Source organism: Emiliania huxleyi (genome assembly GCF_000372725.1).
Source record: "Emiliania huxleyi CCMP1516 unplaced genomic scaffold EMIHUscaffold_47, whole genome shotgun sequence".
Taxonomy (NCBI): Eukaryota; Haptophyta; order Isochrysidales; family Noelaerhabdaceae; genus Emiliania; species Emiliania huxleyi.
Genome location: NW_005198467.1, coordinates 678,842 through 689,013, shown reverse-complemented (window position 1 = coordinate 689,013; position 10,172 = coordinate 678,842). Strand labels below are relative to the sequence as shown.

Genomic DNA, 10,172 nt, shown 5'->3' with positions numbered 1-10,172 from the left:
CCATCCGATGCGATTGCGAGGGCATTCCGGAGGTCATTATCGGCGCCATCGACCGTGATATGTCTCGCCCCGCAGCCCTCATGCACCGAACGGATGCACGCAGTCATAATATGTAGGCCTTCTCTCCCACAGTTTTGAGCAATAGCCGCAAACAACGCTTTTTGGCACTTGCATCGCGACAAGGTCACACGCGGACTCTCCAGCCTCTCAGCTCACGACCTCGCCTTCTCTGCCGCTCTCCTGGCTCAGGCCCGTCGGTAGCAAGCCCGAGCCGCCCCGGACCGCACTTATCTTGGGTCTGCAAGCTCACACTGGCTCGTGATGCCACGGGGAGGGCTCGAGATTGTCTCCGGTGGACCCCATCCGATGCGATTGCGAGGGCATTCCGGAGGTCAATATCGGCGCCATCGACCGTGATATGTCTCGCCCCGCAGCCCTCATGCACCGAACGGATGCACGCAGTCATAATATGTAGGCCTTCTCTCCCACAGTTTTGAGCAATAGCCGCAAACAACGCTTTTTGGCACTTGCATCGCGACAAGGTCACACGCGGACTCTCCAGCCTCTCAGCTCACGACCTCGCCTTCTCTGTCGCTCTCCTGGCTCAGTTCTATCGGTAGCAAGCCCGAGCCGTCCCGAACCGCACTTATCTTGGGTCTGCAAGCTCACACTGGCTCGTGATGCCACGGGGAGGGCTCGAGATTGTCTCCGGTGGACCCCATCCGATGCGATTGCGAGGGCATTCCGGAGGTCATTATCGGCGCCATCGACCGTGATATGTCTCGCCCCGCAGCCCTCATGCACCGAACGGATGCACGCAGTCATAATATGTAGGCCTTCTCTCCCACAGTTTTGAGCAATAGCCGCAAACAACGCTTTTTGGCACTTGCATCGCGACAAGGTCACACGCGGACTCTCCAGCCTCTCAGCTCGCCACATCGCCTTCTCTGCCGCTCTCCTGGCTCAGGCCCGTCGGTAGCAAGCCCGAGCCGTCCCGAACCGCACTTATCTTGGGTCTGCAAGCTCACACTGGCTCGTGATGCCACGGGGAGGGCTCGAGATTGTCTCCGGTGGACCCCATCCGATGCGATTGCGAGGGCATTCCGGAGGTCAATATCGGCGCCATCGACCGTGATATGTCTCGCCCCGCAGCCCTCATGCACCGAACGGATGCACGCAGTCATAATATGTAGGCCTTCTCTCCCACAGTTTTGAGCAATAGCCGCAAACAACGCTTTTTGGCACTTGCATCGCGACAAGGTCACACGCGGACTCTCCAGCCTCTCAGCTCACGACCTCGCCTTCTCTGTCGCTCTCCTGGCTCAGTTCTATCGGTAGCAAGCCCGAGCCGTCCCGAACCGCACTTATCTTGGGTCTGCAAGCTCACACTGGCTCGTGATGCCACGGGGAGGGCTCGAGATTGTCTCCGGTGGACCCCATCCGATGCGATTGCGAGGGCATTCCGGAGGTCATTATCGGCGCCATCGACCGTGATATGTCTCGCCCCGCAGCCCTCATGCACCGAACGGATGCACGCAGTCATAATATGTAGGCCTTCTCTCCCACAGTTTTGAGCAATAGCCGCAAACAACGCTTTTTGGCACTTGCATCGCGACAAGGTCACACGCGGACTCTCCAGCCTCTCAGCTCGCCACATCGCCTTCTCTGCCGCTCTCCTGGCCCAGGCCCGTCGGTAGCAAGCCCGAGCCGTCCCGAACCGCACTTATCTTGGGTCTGCAAGCTCACACTGGCTCGTGATGCCACGGGGAGGGCTCGAGATTGTCTCCGGTGGACCCCATCCGAGGCGATTGCGAGGGCATTCCGGAGGTCATTATCGGCGCCATCGACCGTGATATGTCTCGCCCCGCAGCCCTCATGCACCGAACGGATGCACGCAGTCATAATATGTAGGCCTTCTCTCCCACAGTTTTGAGCAATAGCCGCAAACAACGCTTTTTGGCACTTGCATCGCCCATCGCGACAAGGTCACACGCGGACTCTCCAGCCTCTCAGCTCGTCACCTCGCCTTCTCTGCCGCTCTCCTGGCTCAGTTCTATCGGTAGCAAGCCCGAGCCGTCCCGAACCGCACTTATCTTGGGTCTGCAAGCTCATACCGGCTCACAACTACCCACACACGGGCCCTCACACGCACATTACAGATCATAGACGTCGCCGGCACGCACTCCCACTTCACACATGCTAAAACACAGCCCCACCAAAGCACAGCCCTGCTCAGAGTAGTCATGGATCACCCTTTGGGAGCCGTGGAAGCCCCACAGCTGCTGCTCCTCTCGGCTCCTTTCAATGCGTGTCGTGCACCCCCACCACAGCGCTGCTCGAGAGAGCTCCAGCGTCCTCCCCGTCGAGTACTCAAGCCTGAGCCGAGAGTCCCGCGCAGCTGGGTCAGGGAGCCAGCTGCACACCCGGTGGCGGCGGCGGGATGGGCCACCGGCACGCCCTGCGCGCCGCTGCCGAGCGGTGTCGGTGAGATTCAAGCGCAGCGGCCCGCCGGCGGGCACCAACGACTCGTCAGACGGCCGCCGGCTGGAGTGCCCAGGGACGACAGCAAGAAACCCGAGGGTGAAGCTCCCTCCTCCTCGCTCTCTTCGTCCGTCTCCATCTCCACGTCGGCGTCCGCGCCGCCTTCACCGGCGTCGCCCATGGTCCTGCATTCGCATTGGTCGCACGCGTCACCGCCGGGCGCAGGTGGGTCTGTGCGTCGGCGTGGGCGGCCGAGGCGGTGTGTGAGCGGCCGGGCAGTCGAGTGGGGCTATGGGGCGCCCTGTGTCCGCGCGGGGTGGCCAGGCTGTGGCTGGGAGTGGAGCGCGGCGGCTTTTGCACCTCCTGCGGAAGCAGCCGTTCAAGCGAGGCGGACCATGCGACTCGAGTGTGGACTTGTGTAGCCGCTCCTGCGCGTGGCGGCCAGGTGGGTGGATGGTCTGGCGGGGTGCAGCGACTCAGGAATTTAGGTGGGCGCAGAGGAGCGCGCGCCGAGCGAGACTGCGGGCCGAACGCGCTGCGAAAGGATTGCCAGTGCTTTGCCCGGGTTTCTGCTGGGGCTCTCCCGCATGGGGAGTAGCGTGAGCTACGATGCATCAGTGTACCAGCGCCGTGTGCATGCCGCGCATCATTAGGGCGATGCGGGGCGTCTACCCATGACATTCGCGCGTCAAGATGAAGGCGCGTGAAGACGAAAACAGCTTGTAAAAGTACATAGACGCAGGGCAGAATTCGTTGCATACAATCTGCATCCGTGGCCGCCAAGCTTCGCCATGCTTAGGAGCGCAACGCGGCTGCTCCCCCGCGCCGCCGCGGGCGTCGCCGTCGCGGCGGCCTGGTCGGCATCGCGCAGCCACGACCAGGCGATGGCGGGCGCACGCTCTGACGCCCGTTGGTGGCAAGCCCAATCCACCCAGGCGTCGCCACCCATAGGCGCTCTGCCAGGTGGAGGTCAAGGGGATAGAGACCTGCGTCAACGGGCTCCCGACGACCAACCCGCAGGGTCGCAGCCTCCCGTCCACCGCACCCTCCCAGCGCCCGCCGCGCTCGGGCACAGCGCTCACCCGCCGCCTGCCCAAGCAGGCCGCGCGCTCTACGGTGACGGCTTCCTCCATCTGATCAAGGGGGCAACCAAGAAGCAGTACGAAGCAGGCGAGTACTTCTTCCGCAAGGGCGACCGCGCGCAGCTGTTCTTCGTCATCCTCTCTGGCGAGGCCTCCGTGATCGACGAGGTGCTCAAACATCTGAGAGGCGAGTACGCCGCCGCGCCTCCCCCTCGGCTGACGGCTCCCACCTTGTAGGATACCTCCACCGTCGTCGACGTACTCGGCCCGGGCTGCATCTTTGGCGAGTCGGCGCTCCTCAACAACCGCGACGATCGGGTCCGCACGCTCTCCGCCAGGACGGGGTGCGAGGTGCTCACGGTGCCAAAGGAGGCGCTGTACAAGGAGCTGCGCCTCGCCAGGCCCGAACTCCCGACCTTTCCATCGCGCGAGGAGCTCGTGCTCGCATTCATCCAGATGGTGGTCCCATCGGAGGCCAAATATACGAGGCGGGTGCAGTACGGCGAGGAAATTTTCCGGCAGGGCAACCGGGGCGATCCGGCCCTCTACATTGTCAACGCGGGAGATTTCGAGGTGCTGCACCAAGAGCCACACCTGGCCGAGGTGAAGGTGTCTTCGCTCGGCCGCGGCGAGTGCTTTGGGTACGTCTCGCTGCTCTCGGAGAACCCGTTCAACCCAAAGCGCTTCACGGTTCGCTGCACTTCGAGGCTCGGGAAGGGCGAAATCCTCTCCATCAACGGCGCGCGCGGGAGCCGGGAGCCGCGCTCCGTGGCCCTGCTGCCCTCCCCTCCATGGACTCGCCACCGCCCACGCGCAGGCGCCGACTTTCATCGCCTGCTCGACCACTCCCAAGTCGTGAGCAGCCTCATGGTGACGACAGCGCGACGGCCCGCCCGCGCGACCGCAGGGCGCATTCTCACCCGCGAGTGCGCCCCTCGCCCGTAGTCGGAGCTCAAGCGCACGCGCGACGAGCTCAACTACTCCGCGATGGCCAAGTTCGGCGCCAACAAAATCCACCACTGGCGGGGCTGCTGATTGCGGGTAGGGGGTAGCCCTGCACGGCGCAGCAGCCGCAAGCGAGAGATCGCTCGCCACCAACGTGGCCGGTCTCCTTCTTGTGATTCTTGCGCCCCGCGTCGGACCCGGCGCGTGTCTCGCAGCATGTCGCTGTCGGTTCTCGGCCCGTTTCTAGATGCGCACCGCGCACTCTGTTTATCTTGAATGCCCCAGCTGCCAGCACGACGCCCGGCTGAGTGAAACAACGAAAACACCGGCGCGCTGCAGAGGCCAACCGCTACACGGTGAGCCAGGGAGTCGGCCGGCGCGAAGCGACGACCGCCGAGCTTTAGGTCGGCGACATCCAGCCGGAGCTGCGATACGGACCTTGCACAAAACCTTAAAAAACAAAACCTTTTCCTTCTAAGCAGGGCTACACAATAAATCCCTCCATAGTGATTAGTGTGGAGGTGTTTCTGGCGAGTCGTGATGAGTAGAATTAGATTAGCCAATGGTATTTCAAAGTTCATATATGTAATATATGAAAATACCAACTTGCCTATGAGCTATGTGCACGTCTCCGCGGCGGCGGCCCGGAGGGGGCCCGGCGGAGCGGTCAGAGCAGCACTGCGCCGGCCGGCGATCGACGCAGCCTCCTCCCCTGCCACCGCCTCTACCCCCGCCGCCGGCGTGGCCGTCACCGCACGGACCCACACGGACCCTGGGGAACCCAACGCCGCCCCGGCTGGAGTACCCGACGGAGTGGACCGAGGGCTCGCCTCCCGCGTTACTGCCGCACGAGACCGCCGTCTCGTGGAGCAGCAGGTGCCCGGCTACTCGAGTACCCGGGTACAGTATAACTGGGCTCAGAGCGAGTTCGCCATGCTGCTCACATCCTCTGGCCACCGCTCTCTGCGGTCGTCATCATGCATCGACTCACCAGCTGCTCGCCTCTCGCTCGCCGACGGCTGGGAGCGAGAGGCTCAGGCCTTCCTCGAGGCCGGTCGCGACTGGGAGGCGGTCGGACGAGCGCTTCGCGACTCGGTGGGGCACGGGACGCCGCTGCCAGGCGACCAGTGCCTCGCGATGCCCTCCGGCCTCCCGGAGGAGCCGCCGCCGCCGGCGGGCGGGCGCACAAAACAGCGAGAGACGTGGGCGCTCTCGCTGGCGTACTACGGGCCCGCCTTTCGGCGCGGCTTTGCGTGGCAGCCCGAAGCTCCCGAGGAGACCGTGATGGGCCGCCTGCAGGCGGCGCTGGAGCCGCTGCTGGCCTCGGCGCACCACGGCCTCTTCCTCTCCTCGGCCGGACGGACCGACGCCGGCGTCTCCGCCACCGGCCAGCTGGTCACCTTCTACTCGTGGGTGCCGCTCTCGCCAGAGCAGCTGCACGCGGCGGTCGCAGAGGCGGCGCCAGCGCCGCGCACGCTCGTCCTGCGCGCCGCCCGTCGGGTGCCGCGCGCCTTCCACGCCACCTTCGCCGCCACGCGCCGGCGGTACACCTACCTGCTGCCGGCGAGCCCGGGCGGGGACGTGCCGGCGGAGGCGCTCGATGCTCTGCTCAAGCCGCTGGCGGGCGCCGCGCGCGACTACCGTGCCCTCGGCCGCGGACTGCCCAAGGGGAAGGACCCGTCCACGCGCATCCTCGCCGCCGCCGCGTCGCGCGTCGCGCTGCCGTGCGGGGCGGAGGCGGTCCGGCTCGACGTCGCAGGCGACCGGTTTCTGCGCCGGCAGGTTCGCACGCTCGTGGCGACGGCGGTGCACGCGGCGCGGAGCCGGCCCGGCGACGAACTCGCGTTGCTCGACCTCGCAACGTGTGGCGATGTGCACCGCACCGCACCCGCCGCGCCCGCGATCGGGCTCTGTCTGGCCGAGGCGGGCTACGGCGCGGCAGCGCCAGACGAGGCTCAGAGTCGTGGAGAGTCGGGGGGGTGATTGCGATGCCACCTCTGTAGTTCAGCATGTTGCCGCCCCGTCGCGCGTGCTAGACGTGAGACACGTCTCACGTCCCACACGTGTGCGTGTAAATGCTAAATCTGTGAATTTATTATTTTCGTGAGCAGACAGCAGAGACGCTTTCACTCCGCAGCTCGCTGTCCGGGACGACGACGAGATGAGTGGCAGTGGGTGGTTGAGAGAGTGAAAGGCTCGTTGTGCGAGTATATGGGCCACGATGTCTCAAATATGAGGGATTTTGACTCCTACCAGCTCCTGACGCTATCCCTGGCAGCTCTAATGGCCAGGATCAGTAGTGTTGTGATAGAGGGTGCCCATACTAGCGCAGGAGCTGCCACACTCGCCCGGACCGTCCCCTTCTGGGGCCGGTTCCGCAGCCCGTGAGAGCCGACCGCGGGGCTGTGCCGCGGGTGCCTACTGCCGAGTTCCACAAACACTGCGCCGTCCCGCCATCACCTACAGGCTGTCTTGTGTGATGGTTGGGATGTCCAAACGCCACCATCTTGGCTCTTGCGACCTCAAACCCGCGAGCTGTATGGGTGGTCCTGACGTCGACAGACGCCCGAGGACCACGGTGAAGCTGAGCCGTAACGAGTCGACAAGTCTCGTCTGAGCCCGTGGCGGTCGCCGGCTGAGTCGCTGTGCACGGGCCGGTACCTCAGGCGTCACCTCCGCAGCCTCAGGTCTCACACTCCATCACCTCCGCCGGGACGCTTTCGGTGGCACGCTCGGCGGCGAGTTTGTTGCAGCTCCACAGCAAGCGCGGCGTCGAGCCTACTTACTCCAGTTGGTTCGGCACACTCGGTGGGGTCCACCGAGTGTGCCGAACGCGCGAGCGGTGCGTCCTGGCAGCCCGCGCTGGCTGCGGAGCTGCAACAAACTCGAGACACGCTTTTTGGGACATTTTCGACGCTTTTGGCCCATATACTCGCACAACATGCCGAAAGTCGTGCGGGGCGCGCGTGCAATTGAGCTCTAAAACTCCCGACTAAGCACCAGGAGGCGGCCGTGGCCGCCTATCTGTCACGCACGGCGGGTGCGGCGCCTGTCACTTGTGGCCGCAGAGGGCATGCCGGGTGCAGCACGCCCGTCAGCGCCGCGTGTCTCTGCTTGCCACCGGCCGCGTCGTTCAATGCGAGCAACCGCAGCCAGCCCCTAGATGCGCATTCAGTCAGCCAGTCCCGCAGCTCTTCGAAGCACCCACCGCTTCCCGTCGCACGCGCCGCACGCTTCCTCCCAGGCGCCTACCCAGACATGTCCGCCGTCGCCGTCGAGGGGACAAGCGAGTCGGCCCCCACCGTTGCGGGCCCCGGGGCTGCTCGAGCACTTTGGCTCCGACGAGTCGATCCGGGGGCGAGCGGCGGTAGGTCGAGGTGATGTGTCGAGGGCGCGCCGAAAATAGGCTTCTTGGGTTTGGCAATAATTATACACGAAATGATGCGCGGTCTCGTCCCCGCCAGCCCACGGGCCACGCGCCGCGTCGTCTCTCGACCCTCACACGAGGCTCGGGACATATACATAGGTTAATCGCGCATTAACACTGCACAGGAAACCTGGGGAGCCTCGCACTGAGAGCGCATGGCCAATGAGATGACGGCAGTTGCCGATTCGCTCTGCGCCCTCCTCGGCTCGGCGGGCCTCCGGGCCTGCTGCGGCTCGTGGGAGGCCGACCAGCCCGGACCCAAACTACGACGACGAGGACGACCCGCGCGAGCGAAGCGCGTATTCCACCTGAGATGCCGTGGGTCTGCCATCTTGTTGTGGCGGCGAAATCACCTCGCTGTCATGTCGCGTAGGCTTCCCGGTCCTCATCCTCTTCGACTTGCTCTCCGATTCCGGTGGACTGTGCGGATTCGTCCTCTCCCGAGTTCCCTCAGGCGGCGTGTTGGGCCCAGAAGGCCCGGCCTCGGAAGACTGCTGCTGCCCCGCTTGGGGGCTGAAATTGGGTCTGCGGGGGGGCGTGCCCAGGGCGTGATGCGTTTGCCACTCTGCATTCAGCATGTTGACCACCTCGACGTGTGATTCGAGCGTCGCGTGAATTGGGGATTGTGCAGCCAGTCGCATTGCAATGTCGCCACGGAAGTTCTGGAGGGAATACTTAGCGCCGTGCTTTAGCAGTATCCTCACCATGTTTACGTCGGCGCCCTTGGCAGCGTGCATAAGCGGCGTGTTGCCCTTCTCATCCTGCATGTTCGGGTCAGCGCGGCCCTGCAACAACAGGCAGACGATTTCCTCATATTTCGTGCTATCGTTTCCCCATGCACGTTCCTCTTGTCCCTTTACGACGGCGTATAGCAGAGCGCCCCGGCCCTTGCTGTCCTGTTGGTTGACGTCGGCGCCCTTATCCAGCAGCGCCTTGATGACATCTTTGTGGCCGTTGTCGGCTGCGATCATCATGAGCGTCGATCTTGAACCAAGACTACCGTATCCGAAGGTCTTATTGATGTAACCTCCGTTGCGGAGCCAGTACCTGACACCCTTTTCTCTGCCGTGTAACGCATCGAGTTTCACTGCCTGACGCTGTCCTGCGCCCTGCATTGCGCACACGGACTCGCTCGGAAAGCAGGTCGCACTTTTCCATCCGCCCGCCGAGATCAGGGTCTTTTTTTCAATCAACCTACAGCGTACGCTGTAGTGTCGTAGGTATATTGTAGTGTAGTGTGTGTGCGAAGAGAACTGACATCCCAAGCTAGCTGGGGGAGGACAGACACGTCCCCACCTTAGCTGGCTGTATGGTATACACCACGTAGTCGCCCATGCATGCCCCTCGGGCTTTAGGGGCCCCCCCCCCCGGGGGGGGAAGCCTCCCGGGGTTGACGAAAGGCCCCTTGTTTTGGCCCCCCCCCCCCCCCCCCAAAAAAAGCCCCCCCCCCCCCCCCCCCCCCCTTCTGCACTCACTTCCTACATACATAATTGAGCCAGCTACGTTATGCAAACCATGATGGTTGATGGCCACCCTCTCCTCACAGGTGGGCTTCGGGCATGGACCCCAGGCGAAGTCAAGGCGGGACGAAGAGGTAAGGTAAGGTATAAGGTTCACGTCAAGCCTTCCTCCCCCAGGCTGTCCGCCCGCTCGGCCAGATCAGACAGGCTGTCCGCCCGCTCGGCCAGATCAGACGCGATCAGCAGCAGCAGCAGCAGGACAAGGAGGCATCCGAGGAGGAGCAGCGGCACCGGGCCATCGACTGAGCCAGCGAGCGAGGCTGTCGAGTCGTACAGCCGACGCACTGAGTGGCTGCGGGGGGTCGGAGGGAAGGGAGAGTAACAGGTAAGGTCAGGTAAACGTCTCCACACACACGAGGTGGTGGGGCAAGGGCCAGGCTAGCCCCTCGCGTCTCCACGTCTGACGACAGGAGCTGGCACGGGGAGAGTAACGAGGCGGGGTCGAGCTCTCGCGGTGCGGGGGGGTGGAGAACAGGGGTCGTTCGGAAGGTGTCGCGGCTCTGCCTCGGCTCTCTCTGTCTCTCTGTCTCTGGTGTCTCTCTGTCTCTGTCTCTGTCTCTGTCTGTCTCTCTGTCTCTCTGTCTCTCTCTCTCTCTCTCTGTGTGTGTGTGTGTGTGTGTGTGTGTCTGCCTCTCTCTCTCTCTCTCTCTCTCTCTCTCTCTCTCTCTCTCTCTCTCTCTCTCTCTCTCTCTCTCTCTCTCTCTCTCTCTCTCTCTC

The 10,172-nt window shown here is 63.8% G+C and overlaps 2 protein-coding genes across 2 annotated transcripts in view; both read left to right on the top strand.

The window, feature by feature from the left end:
* EMIHUDRAFT_211369 (hypothetical protein) overlaps positions 1-4,598 on the top strand; it is a gene marked incomplete at both ends in the record, with an annotated part of 4,787 nt that extends 189 nt beyond the window's left edge. The window contains 4 exons of the mRNA XM_005768108.1: positions 3,433-3,502; positions 3,583-3,731; positions 3,801-4,253; positions 4,509-4,598. Of these exons, the coding sequence (XP_005768165.1) occupies positions 3,433-3,502; positions 3,583-3,731; positions 3,801-4,253; positions 4,509-4,598 (762 nt within the window). The remainder of the gene's footprint in view (positions 1-3,432; positions 3,503-3,582; positions 3,732-3,800; positions 4,254-4,508) is intronic.
* An 843-nt stretch (positions 4,599-5,441) lies between these two features.
* Positions 5,442-6,491, top strand: EMIHUDRAFT_211368 (hypothetical protein; the record flags this gene model as incomplete). Its single annotated transcript, XM_005768107.1, has 2 exons — positions 5,442-5,603; positions 5,769-6,491. The coding sequence occupies 2 exons, from the start codon at positions 5,442-5,444 to the stop codon at positions 6,489-6,491; spliced, it is 885 nt and encodes a 294-aa protein (XP_005768164.1).
* Positions 6,492-10,172: the final 3,681 nt, after the last annotated feature.